The following is a 13,257-nucleotide window of genomic DNA, read 5'->3' as shown; positions in this document are numbered from 1 at the left end:
CTTTTGTTTAGTTCCATTACAGATGTGGGCAGTAACAGAGTAGTATTAGCAGTTACTGTGTCACCAATAAAAATCAGTTTCTTACCACAGTACAGTTGTTACAGGTGTCTCAAAATATCACTTATGCCCTTCACTGTTTTGAAATTATAAAAATTGCTATATAAGAAAGTTGCTTTTAAATTTTTGATAACTATGTCAACATAATTTCCTTTATAATCCTACATATTTCATTTTAAGAGTTTAAAATTGCTCTGAGGAAGGGGTCTGTAAACCTCACCACATTGCCAAAGGAGTCTCTGGCATGAGCGCGCACACGCAAGACTAAGATTATCCTGGCGTGAACACAGACAGAAACGTCATTAAAGGGTCACTAGTGCAGCATGGAGCAATTGATAGCCGCCCCTGTTAATCTGAAAAAGTGCAAATTATGGCTCGATAATTGAGTGGAGAACCTTGAGGACCAAGTAGGAACTTGAATTGAAAGTGAAAATAAAAGGGAATGTTTTTTAGAAATCCCAGAAGCCCAGGGTAGGCAATGAGGATAGGAGGGGCCCACTTCAGTCTGGCACTTTGTCATTGGCTACAAAACCAACAGAATGGCCAACAACCCACTTCCTGTTGACTGAAGCTCGGGCTCATCCCCACCCTATTCCTCCCCCACCTCGATCAAAGGGACGCACTCGAGAAGGCAGGGGAACACCAGCCCTACATCACTGAATCAGAGAACTTCCTCTCAAAACCTTGTATTTGGGCATTTAGCCAATATCCGACACTCCTGGGGTGTTGGCGCGCGTGAGTTGGCCCCCTTTTCCCGGGTCAACTGGGGATCCTGCAGCAGCGACCGAAAAGTTTCGTCTACAAACACAAGTTCTGAAACCATCGCTTGCCAGCGAGGGGTCCCCGCTACTCCAGACTGGTCCATTTCCTTCCTGGGCCCCCGGGGAGGGCTTCAGCCCGGGACACGTGGACCCTTTGCTTGGTAGCCGGCCCTCCCCTAAAAACGCCAAACGCGCGTCTCCTTAAGACCCCGGGTTTGAGACGCGAACCCTCCAGCAATGCCTCAGACTCCGCCTTCTTCTCTGCGGCCCGGGTAACACTCCGGCCCGGCTCCGGAGAGCGGCGCCGTTGGCTTACGTAGCAGCGCGTGATTGGCCGCCTCTCCATGGCGGGCCGGGATTGGCGGGCGGCCGGCCCCGCCCCTCGCCCCCGCCCAGGCCCGCGGCCGCCCGGGTGTCCTCGCGCCGCCCGTCCGCGCGCAGCCTGGCAGTTTGCCTCTTCTCCGTCCTCCAGCCTGCGTCCATGGCCACCGCCGCGACCGAGGAGCCCTTCCCCTTCCACGGCCTCCTCCCGAAGAAAGAGACCGGGGCCGCGTCCTTCCTCTGCCGCTACCCGGAGTATGACGGGCGAGGGGTGCTCATCGCCGTCCTGGACACCGGGGTCGACCCCGGCGCTCCGGGCATGCAGGTGCGGCGGCCGCCGAGGGCCCGGGCGCGGGGGCGCGGGGGGCCGGCCGGCCGGCGGGCCCGGGACGCGGCGTCGGAGCCCGGCAGGCCGAAGCCCGCTCTGCGGCCGAGCGGGAGCGGGGCACCGGGAGGAGGCGGAGGGCAGCAGGCGCGCGGGGGACAAGGGCCGGGGCCCGGACGCCCCGGCTGGGCCGTGATCCCGGCCCAGACAAAAGCAGCGCGGCTGGCCGGGGCGCCCGGGTCCGCCTTTCGCCCAGGAAGCCCCTTCCTGCCCAGGCGCTGCCAGGCCCGGGCCCTCGGGCTGCCGCCACCACACCGCCTTCCTCCGCAGGTCCCTCGTGTCTCTGGCGCCTACCGGCCCGTGCCTCTTATTTACAAACGGGGATTTTACAGTTTTATTATTTATGGGAGGGTGGGGGTGGGGAGGAAATAGAGAAGGGGCAAATGACCCATCAGAACTTCATTTTTTATTGCTGTCGTTCGGGCGGTTTCGTTTGGGGGAGAAATGGTTTGTCTTGAAACCTGAAAGCCGGCTTTCAAGGAGATAACTCAGTCAACTTCCGGAATTGTTTCCTCTGGTAGTTCTGTGTATTCTATTTTTAAACCCTCTTCTGCAGTGGACTTGTAAATTTAGGGTTATTGAAACGCATGGCTTAGTCTTTGACAGAAGAAGAGCCCACTTTAGTTTGTTTTTGGCGAACTCGTCAGATGCATTAAAATATGCTTCTGTATTTTTTTTTCAACCTCAAAACATTAAACAACATACCTTATGATTTTTTAAAATTATTTTGTTTTGCCTGAGGCACCTTTGAAATCGTTAGGTCAAGGTACCATACCGAAAGGTGTTTTTTAAACACGTGTCTCTCGATTGAAAGCATTCTAATTACAGCCTTAAAAGCCTAACTTTTGTAAATTTAGCCTTAGCCTTTCACTGAAACCCACTAAGGAACAATTTCACCGTTGTTCAAGATCCATCTCCCAAAAGTCTAACCTAGCTCATCCTGTATGCTGCTCTCTTCCTTGTATCAGTCCTTCCTCTGTATTTCTTAACACGCTGAAGTTTAATAATTCTCTTCCTTGCCAGTGCCTCTCCCACCTCTGGATCCTTGATTATGCCAATAATTGAGGTAGCATTTTGAAAGTTAGGATGTAATGCAGAGGAACAAGGAAAGTAGTCTGGCGGACTCTAGAGAATCCCTCTGGGAATCTCTCTTCCTCCTGTTAATTCCTCAGCAGCGCTGAGGAGTACATCACACCTGGTGGCCCTGGTGCATCAGCAGAGGAGCAGGTGACATATGCCCTCCTGGTAACTCTGGTGGTACAGTTGTATTAATAACTCTGAAGACTTACAACAGTGACATCTATCACCTCATTGAGGCTTTATTACAGGATAGTAATGGTTTCCATTCTGTTGTAGTGTATGTTTACTTTTTATAGGGATAAGTGGGGGGAGAACAGCTGGGGTGAGTGGTTCACTGGCTCTTTTGTCAGGATAATAAGAGGGTCACAAGAGTTTGGAGGAGTACGGTCTCAGGAAAAAGGCTTTTGTAGAACTCCCCATACCTGCTTATCAATAATCCTGTTACTCTCTCTATAAAGTAACAGTAACTCTCATCCCTCAGTGTTGCTATGAAAACCGAGATAATTACATGTGACTTTTTGAAGTGCTCAAAAAAGTCTTAAACACTTTTTTTTTTAAAGCAAGGATATTTAGTAGAAGGAGTTTATGCTGGATCTTAAATCACCAACTCTCTGAAGGATAAGCATACACTAGATATTTGCATGTCATACCAGATGTTGGAGCAGTTAACATTTGAAGTAAAATGAAAACACGTATCTTCTAACAACCTTAACTCTGAGAGACTGACCTAAACATGGCCATTTGAAAGAAATTCAGTAAGGTGGCTGGGAAACATAAGTGAATTCTTTAAGGGTTTTTTTTTCCCCTTACCTTTAACTTAAAAATGTATTTTGTAGATCTGTGTATACATCATAAAGATAAGGTGGGTATGAAAAGGAAGGAAAGAATGAAACAGGAAGAGGAGTTTGAACTGGACATTTGGGAAGGCAGATGGGGTCTGAGTAGCGGACTAGTAGCACAAGACAGAACTTTCAGGAACACAGTGGGGAGTCCCATTCTTTGGTGCCAGCCTTGGGCCCAGTTCTCGTTAGTGACAGCTGTGGAGCCTTGTTAAATGTAGAGGGTGGATTGCATGACTAATAATTAAATAAGTGATTAAGTCTTTCCTCAGTAACTGTTCAGGCACCTCCCAGGCACCTAACATTTTGCATTAAGAGATGGTGTAATCCTGCAGACTGAAACTGTTAGCAGAGATTGATCAGGGGACCCTTGAGAACTGGACCCGTCAAGCTTCATAGTCAAGAGATGGGGCTTGGACTGGGCCTGGAAATAAACAGGTGGTGACCAGCGGGTCTTCCAGCCACCAGTCCTGCTTTACATTGATCGTTCTTCACTTTGCCAAAGTTAACTTTCCTTGGAAAAAAACCCCTCCCATCACACCCTTGCTTAATATAAAACAAAACTATTTGGGCATCGTGGTTGCCTTTGCATAAAAACCCCCAAATCTGAGCTTTGCATGGCCCTTCCCCATCCAAGGACAGCTCCTCGCGTCACCTCGGGTCTCATCTCACCACTGCTTCTGCCCGCATCCGCTCCCAGCCCCGCCATCTACGCTGTGCTTCCGCCAAGAACATATCACACCTTTCCACTCACCCAGATGTTCCAGGGTTTTCCCCAACACCTGCCTTTGCACATGGGGTTTAATCTGCCTGCAAGCCTTCTATGATCACCTGTAAACTCCTCCTTAACCCCTAGATGCCCAGCTGGGCCTTCACCCTGTTACTTTGGGGATATCTGCTAATTTAACTCAGCCCCCTACTGTGTATTTATGTCTGTGCCCGCTGCTGTGTTAGGACCTGGGGTTCAGAGAGGAATAAGGCCCAGTCCCTGGTGACAGTTTCTTTTCCCTGTTTGCTCTCATAGCAGCTTGTTCATATCCTCCTGTAGCACTGAAAATGTTTCATTTTAGTATTTCGGTTTACAGGTTACTACCCGTTTCCTGGCTAAGTTGAAGTTCTTCAAAAGCATATATCTAAATTAATTTCATATGAAGTGTGCTTGTAACAGTTTGTGCTGAATGGGGAAAAAATGTATATATGTGATAATGTATATAATGTCCTCATGGAGAAAAAATGGCTTGTGGGGGGAGGTTACAAGTGGTCCTAGAAAGCCTGTTTTTACATTCACTAAACTGCCATGGGTGCAGTAAGTAAATTACTGCAGATGGGGACTTGGTCCCTAACACCGGGTGCTGTCGATCAGTTTCAAGTTGTATTACCTCCCTTTCTGTCAGCCCTTCCCGACTTCCCGGGCGGGTTTTGTGCTCTTCCTTGTTCTCATAGATGCCCCCCTGCCTTTACTACTTACTGTCCTGTGTTGCTGTCCCTCTTTTCTCACTTGTCTTCCTAACTGGACTGTAAGCAAAGCCCGTCATTCATTCAGCATAATATTCTTGGAATAATAATCATTAAATATAGTGTTTGTTTATGAAATACCTTTTTTTGCTTAAAAGAGTATTCTCAGTGTCTTCCCTGAAACTTCAAGTAAATACTTATCATACATTCATTTTGTTTCGTGCAAAATAATTTGAGGCCTTCACTCCTTTTGTTCTGATCCTCTGCAAACCCTCCCCAACTCCTCCACCGTAACAGTTTCAGTGGAGAAACAAAGTTAACTTAGATTCTTGACATTTTAGGGAGAAGCTGTAGGCCGATTCTGTTCTGTTCAGCCAGCATTGCCCAGTAAGCGTCTCTCAGTCTCCCACCCCAGTTCCCAGGGCTTATCTCCTTAGCTCGCCTCATAACTGCACCTCCAGTCCCTCTTTCCCCTGTGACCTCCCCTCTCCGCTACCGAAAGATAAAGGCTGCAGGCCTGATGTTAGCAGTTCGGTCTCCTCTCCTCTCCTCTCAGAGCTCTGCTGCACAATTCTCAGCTGATTTGTCTTTTCAAAACCTCTCCTTCCCGACCCTAAATTCCCTCTTGTGTCTTATGATCTCCAGTGGAGTGGCTCTCCTTACCTAATGGTGAAGGAACAAGCACATCAATAGACGACTGCATTTATAAGAATTTTTAGTGGGGGAGAGAGGTCCTAGTGGGTAAAGCTCATGGCGATAGTGAATGGTAAATAAGCCTCTAAATCCCGTTAGGCATTCTTCCTTTGCTCACGTGCTGATAAGGAGGTTTCTAATGAAGGGATCTGTGCCTGACTTGTTAGTGATCTCTTGTGATTCTTGATCTCAAGTCACTGAAGCTGTTTGCTCATTGAGAAAATGAAGACAAATGATTTGTGTTCTTAGTGCTATGGTGTAGCTTTCAAATTATGTACTTATTTGAAATACATTTTAAAACAAGATTCTTCGCTTATGTTCTTGGTATGTGATCTAGCTAGTTTTAACTTTATAGGAGAGTATTAACTTCCTCTTAGTGGCTTCTGTTTTTGTTAGATTTTCTTTCATTTTCCTTCATGACTTTATTTTCATTTTGTTGTATTTTTAAAGATGTTTAGCCAGTCCCTTCAAAATCAGTATCTGATTTAAGTTTTACCATAACTTTATAACCGTGGTATGATTTCCACAGCGATGTTTTGTTTTACATTGTGGCTTTGAGCCTTCTGAGCAAATTAGAACGCTTGTTACTAGCGTAGTCAGCCCCGGAGAAGTGAACATGCAGCTTCGGAACGACTGAACATGAAGATAACAGCTCTGCAGCCCTGGCAGTGGTCGCCCCCGGGTGGTTGCCAATTGGAGTGAAATTTGGAACCCACCAGCCCACCCCCTTGTTTTGCCTTGTAAATTAAAAACTGTTTCTTAGTTTCTCCTCATAGTGAATTCCCTGTCCTCCTTCTGGGTGCAGCTTAGCTACGAAGCTTTGAGGACCCTGCGGTTGGTGTTGGGAGTGGGGCGCGTGACCTGGTCTCCCAGATGCAGACACTGAGCTTCATCTGAAAGACGGTGGATTCTCCGGGTGGAGAAGGAGTCGGAAGGCTGTGGTCTGGTCACACGGTTGACATTTATTTTTGCATTTCTGTTTCTCTGTTGAGGTTGTGGGGGGGGTAGGTCTTCTTTTTTCAGTCTTTTCTGTGTTCCTGTGCCTAATTCCCGTTGTTAACTCAGTGTTGGCATCGTGAATGCTGCAAGTTTCCTCTGCAAAACTAGCTCCGAAAGAGCCCAGGTTTGGTTTTTCCGACAAAAGCAGTATGGAAATTCAGTATTACTGTTAGCTGTAGCAGTCAGTATGGCCCAAACGAAGGTCTGGGGCTGGCCGGGAAACACACCTGAGGAAAGTCAGTCTTAGTGCTAAGAGATCAGCGTCAGGTCGTCCAGCAACCAAATATGTATTGAGTACCTACCAGGCACTGCTGAGTGTATGAAAGGCTCTGAGGCAGGAAGGAGGAGGGCAGTTCCCAGGAGTTGACAGGAGGCCCTGGGGCCCTGGGCAGGGCTGGGCCCGCCGGCAGAGGCAGAGGCTTTCCGGAGTGAGCTCTCTGAGGGCCCTGCGGGGTGCAGGGGAGGACGGGATCCAGCTTGTTTCACTGTTAATGTGGCGGGACCCCCGGGAGTGGCAGCCAGGTGGTGGTGGGGGGGTTGGGGGGGACGCCGGTAGTGGACATTAGGAAAAGGTGGATTTGAACTGCACTTTAGAGGTAGAACTACGAGGACTTCCTGGCAGATTTGCTGTGAGGAGTAAACTGAAGAGTCAGAGGAGGACTTTTAAGTTTCTGGCTTGAGCAGCTGGGTAGGTGTTGATTTCCTGAGATGGCAAAGCCTGGAGATAAACAAGTTTGAGTAGTAGGTTTGAACTTGACTTAAGAAGTTTGAGCATTAGTATGGCCTCTGACCATGAAATGTTATCGAACATTTTTCCCTTAAAGTTTTGGCCTTGTCCAGTCCAAAACGCACCTTCTTCAGATCTTTCTCAAATGTTACCTTCTCAGTTAGACCCTTCTTGACCAGCCTAGTTGATGTTGAAAGCCCCATACCACATCTCCTTTCCCTTAATTTTTCTTTGTGGTAATGATCACCATCTGACATGTTATATATGTGATTCATTTGTTTATTGAGTCCACATGACACAAAGTGTGTCAGGTCAAGGACTTTGTGTATTGATCATTGCTGTGTCCCCAGCAGCACCCACAGAATGTGGCCTCTGGTAAAGCCTCAGTAAGTATTTGTTACCTGAACTTACAAAACCATTTGAAGGATTCTGTGGTGTTTTCCATGACTGAATTTTCTCATTAGTGTTTGTCAGGCTTTTGGCTTAAAATAATTTAGTTATTTTTTCCAAATGAATGCAGATTTTACAGGATATTTTATATACGTGTACATATACATGCACATACATGTGGGGGTTGGCGTTGCTTTAAGGATAAAAACTACAATCTATGATTCATGTTTTAATTGTCTCTTAATTTTCAGGTTACAACTGATGGAAAACCAAAAATCATTGACATCATTGACACAACAGGAAGTGGTGATGTGAATACTGCTACAGTGGTAGAGCCAAAAGATGGGGAAGTTACTGGTCTTTCAGGAAGAGTGCTTAAGGTTGGAGCTTTTATCTTTTTATTGAATTTCTTTCTTTTTCTGTGTGCTGTCACCTTAGAGCATCTTAACGTTTTTCGCTTACCTTTCATGGTGTGGTGAGTATTAGTTACCCTATTGCTGTATAACAAATCACCCCAAAACTTCATGGTTTAAAACAACAGACATTTATTCTTTTACAGTTTCTGTGATTCAAGAATCTGGGTATGGCTTAGCCGAGTGCCTCTGTTCAGGATCTCTGCTGAGCTTGCTAACTGTTGGCCAGCGCTGTGGTTTCATCTGAAGGCTCAACGTGGCTGGGGGAGGGGAGTCTGTGGTCATTGGCAGGCTGGGTTCCTCAGCACATGGGGGAATACATGTTGCTTCACAACATGCATCTGTCTTCCCAGGCTGAGCAGTCTGAACATGCCCAGATGAAGGCGTGGTCTTTTTATAAGACCATGTTGAAAGTGACATCCCATCACCTCTGCCATGTTCTTTTCATTAGAAGTGAGTCAGTAGGTCCGGTGTACACGTACAGAGAGAGGGTTTTACAGGGGCATGGGTACCAGGAAGTGTGGACCCCTAGGGTCCATCTCCGTGGAAGCCATTGTTTTTGCTGTTTGATAGTGGGCTTAAAATTGGGATCTGTTTTTCAATATGGTGGTTGAATTCTAAAAATTTTAAGTTTTAAAAGGAAAAGTGGGGAAAGTGATGAGAATGTCATTTTGCCTTCCTCTTTTCCCTTCTGGGAACTCAAACGTGAAATATTTAGGCTTTTATATTTATGGACTTGAATGTCTGGCTTTATCTTACTCTGCATACTTGACAGAAAGGCTGGGGTAAGCTCACGTGAAAGATGATTAGGAAGCAAACCTAAAGCAGTTCATGAGATACTAGCTAATGACCTTGTTAGATGACAGGGATTTTGATTGTGATTCAGTACTCCTATCTTTTCAAACAATATGCAGAATTAGTTTGGAAAATAAATTTATGATTATTAAGATATTTAAAGAACTATATTTAACTCTTGATCTTTTGCCATCTATCTGAATTATGTTTAGACCTGATCTTTTGGAGAAGGTTGTTATGGCAAGATGTTAGTTTCTGTGCTGCATAACAAATTAACACAAAATAGCAGTGTGCCGTGTACATTCCTGCATTTACTGTCTCACTGGTTCTTTGGGTCAGGAGTCTGGGCACAACTTGTGATTCTCTGCACAGAGTCTCACAAGACCTCAGTCAGGTGTTGGTTGGGGCTTTGGTCTGAGGCTCAGAGTGGTCTTCCCAGTTCACATAGCTGTTGGGTGAACTCATTCCTTGCAGCTGTGGCATGCATGACTGTGTTTCTTCAAGGCCAGCAGGAGCATCTCTGACGACCTTGGGGATGGCCCCAGTCTCTCTTTTGAAGAGCTCACTTGATTAGGTCAGGCCCCCAGGAGACACTTCTTTTTTATTAACTCAGTCACCTGAATAGGGACATTGGGCTGCATCTGCAAAATCTCTCCACCTTTGCCATTTTACTTACTGTAACGTCATCACAGGATGACACCTCACTGTATTCAGTTCTGCCTTCTATAAGGAGAGAAGACTGTGGGTCATCTTAGAGTCTACCTGTCACAGGCAGGTGGCAGGCATTCATGTCCAAATTTTGCTGCTTTTTCCATGTGTTGTGGACTGAATGTGTGACCCCTGAATTCATACTTTGAAGTTCTAACACCCAGTGTGATGGTATGAGAAGGCAGGACCTGTGAGAAGTGACAGTGTTAGGTGAGGTCATGAGGATGGGGCCCGTGGTGGGATTACAAGGGCCAGCTTGCTTTCTCTGCTGTCTGAGGACGCAGTGAGAAGGCTTTGCCTGCGGGCTGGGGAGGCCCCAGAATCAGACCACGCTAGCACCCTGACCTTGTGCTCCTTAGAACTGCGAGAAAGTCAATTTCTGTTGTTTGAACCACCCAGTCTGTGTCACCCAAGCTGACAAAGACACCATATGCTTCAAAAAGAAAGACTGCTGGGAAATGAGTTTCTGCACATCTGAATTACTGTAGTTTTGCCTGTCTTTCCCGAGTCAACCTTGTTATTTATAGTATGTTTCAAAGAAACCTGGGATTCCTGTGAGTTAGTTACATTACTCTGGGAAACTAGAGGGCCCTCCTGGTAAGTCAGGCAGATTTAGAATCATATAAAGTCTTATCCTCAGTATGTATTTTTCAATAGCTGTACCAGCCCGCGCTCTAGACGGACCGTGCGCACGGACGGCGTTGCTCGTGCTTACAGGTAGAGGAGTGTATCGTTTATGTGGCTGTGAAATAAGATCAGAAAATTGACAGATTGGTATTTATGTCCTTTCTCAACTTGGTGACATATTTCTTTAGCTGTATTATGAGCTGTTCTTAGCCCATCAGTATAGTGGGGTTTTTTTGTTGAAACTTTAATTGTATTCAATATGTCTACATAGTTTTAAGAACCTTACACAAGTCTTGTAACAAGAAAAGTTCAGTCCCCTTTCCGCGTTTCCCCACCAATTCCTGCTCAGCCAGGGTTAAGTCTTTGGTACGTGATCTTCAGAGTCTTAAAAGATATGCTAATACTTTTTATTTTTGAATTTTTTCCGTCTAGTTTTAGATTTATTTGTAGAATTCAAACTGTGGGAAAAGAGGGTTTAAATGTCAGGTCCTTCACTTCTGAGAAATTTTCTTGCGTTGTCTCTTAGGTTATTACTTCCTCCCACTATTTTGCTGTTCTTTTATCTGCTACTCCTGGTGATCGGATACTAGAACTCTTGAGTTGATCCTCCAGTTTTCTTATGTTTTCCACCTTTTCTTCATTGCTTTTGTTAGTTTTTCTCCTTCCTGAGAGTTCCCAAATTTTCTCAACTTTTTCTTCGGACCATGTATTGAATTTTGTTAAATTTTGCCTATTTTTAATTGCAGAAGTCTGTTCATGTTCACTCAGAGCATATTTTTGTTTCATGTATGCAACATTTTATCTGAAAATATCATTGTCCTGACGTTTTATCCAGTGATTTCTTCTCTTCCTTTTCTTTTTACCCCCTGCCTCGAGTTCTCCCTCCTCCTCCTCTTCTTCCTCTTGCACCCCCTCCTCCCTCCCTGCCGCCTCTTCTTCCTTGTGCTCTGCTTTTTCCTTGAGAGCTTTTCCTCGGGCGTCTACCCACCCCCGCTGTCTCTGATTGAACAAAGCACACGCAAAGGTGATTGGAAGTGCTCTCTGTGGAGAGTCTGATGTGAGTCTCCCTCTGGGGTAATGATACTGTCGTGGGAGACCCCGGGATCTCAGTAGATAGTATATTTTTCCCATTGAAGTGCCCAATTACTTCAAAAAGGGCCTTAGCATGTTTGGCCTGGGACTTGGTGTGAGGAGTGAGAGATAAGCCTGGCCGCCAGGGTTCAGGGACTCCCTCCCTGACAGGTGCCGGGGAGATCGCTTACAGACTCTTCATTGTGTCTCTTCTCTTGCCTCTGCTGGGTAAGCCTGTCCAGAAAGTTGACATCCCAGCTCTTCTTGGTTCAAATAGGGACAGTTGCCTGGCTGGTCAGCTTCATGCAGGATGCCGGATGGACAGCGAGAGTCTGATTGTTCCTCCTACAGACTTTCCACCAACTTCTTGGTTACAGTTGCCTTCTCCATCTATACACAGGACACACCTGCACACACAGTCAGTCGGTTTTTTTGAGGATGTGCAGGTATTCAGATATTTTGCAGTAGTCATTAAAAAGGATAATGTTATTAGTCACTAGGATTCTAGCTAATAGGGTCTCAAAACTCTTTAGTACACAATTTTCAGGAAGCAACACAGTAAAGTCTTCAAGTGTCTGTGATTTAACTGTGCTTTGAAATTAATTAAATACCTGTATTCTAATTCTGCTTCTTCCAAAGCCCATAAATTGCTGACAGTAACGTCTCATTCTTCTCGCAGTTTAAGATCAAGCACTAGTTAGATGCTGTGAACATTCATCATCTCATTCTCTAGAATGCTGTTTCTACATCTTCTTGAGAAGCTGGTGGTCAGTTACTTAAGGCCATTGGTGCTCTTAGGAGCAAGTAGAAGCAGAAAAGTGATAGAAATGTAAAACCTTTCATGGTAAAATGTACAGGCATAAAAAAAGTGCATGAAACTCTTGTGTACAGTTTAATGAATAATTAAAGCGAACACCGTTTTATCCACCACCAGATAAGATAAGACGGAGTATTGCCATGCCTCAGAGCTTCCTGTGTTGTCCAGAGCACAGTGCATTTTGACTTTCGTGATAATCATTTCTCTGTTTTCCTTTGTGGTTTTACCATCTGTACGTGGAATATATTGTCCTATTTGTAAGCTTTACACGAATGGCCTCACTTAATGTGTCATTTCACATCGTATTTTCCTGTGTTTGCAGAGTCATGAGAGTCAGCCATGGCTCGCATGGAGTGAGAATTTGTTCCATGTCGTTGCTGTGCTTACCGCACGGTTTGTAGACATTTGGCTCTGTCCATTCTGCTGCTGAACGGTGGAGTTGTTTCCAGTTTGGGGCTGTTACGAGCAGTTCTTCAGAGAGCACTCTTGTAAACACATCCTGTGTACACGGGTTCAGATGCCTCCAGGATGTGTACTTAGGGGCAGAATTGCTGTGTCATCAAGATACACCTTTACTAGGTGATGCCAAAAGGCTTTTCCAAGTCTTTGTGCTAAAATACATTTCCACTAACAGTATATGGGAGCTTTAATAGTTGCACTGCTAACACTTGGTGTTTTTAGGCTTTTTAATTTTTGCAGATAGGCTGGGAATCTTGGTGTATCACATGGTTTTAATTTGCAGTTCTCTAATTGCTAATAAGACTGGGCACCTTTTTACACGTTGCTTAGACGTTTGGGATTCCTCTTTTGTAAAGTGCCAGTTTGAGTTCATTTGCCCTTTGTTTTTAACACTGATTTGCCGTTTCCTTACTGATTTGTGGGATTTCCTTGTATGTTTTCCATATACTTGCCCTTGGGTTGCATGTTTTTGAAGTGTCTTCTCCCACTCTGTACTCGTATTTTCACTTTCCAAATGATGTCTTCTGATGATTAGAATTTTAAAATTTGATGTAGTTGATTGTCAATCTTTGGCCTTTTTGATTAGGGCTTTTTTTAAGTCTTAAGAAATCCTTACTCTGACTGACAACCAGTGAGAATCAGTGGCCCTCAGTCTTACAG

The 13,257-nt window shown here is 45.4% G+C and overlaps 1 protein-coding gene across 3 annotated transcripts in view; it reads left to right on the top strand.

Moving 5' to 3' along the window:
- The first annotated feature begins 1,214 nt into the window (after positions 1–1,214).
- Positions 1,215–13,257, top strand: part of TPP2 (tripeptidyl peptidase 2) — a 58,809-nt gene continuing 46,766 nt past the window's right edge. Inside the window, exons 1-2 of one of the 3 annotated variants that reach the window (XM_064492990.1) lie at positions 1,215–1,464; positions 7,959–8,087. In XM_064492990.1, coding sequence (XP_064349060.1) covers positions 1,300–1,464; positions 7,959–8,087 — 294 coding nt within the window. In that variant the 5' untranslated portion in view covers positions 1,215–1,299. The remainder of the gene's footprint in view (positions 1,465–7,958; positions 8,088–13,257) is intronic. The other 2 variants (XM_064492991.1, XM_064492989.1) reach the window with 2 other exon arrangements.

This window comes from Camelus dromedarius, chromosome 13, assembly GCF_036321535.1.
Source record: "Camelus dromedarius isolate mCamDro1 chromosome 13, mCamDro1.pat, whole genome shotgun sequence".
In the NCBI taxonomy this organism is placed as follows: domain Eukaryota; kingdom Metazoa; phylum Chordata; class Mammalia; order Artiodactyla; family Camelidae; genus Camelus; species Camelus dromedarius.
This window is presented reverse-complemented; position numbering and strand designations above follow the sequence as displayed.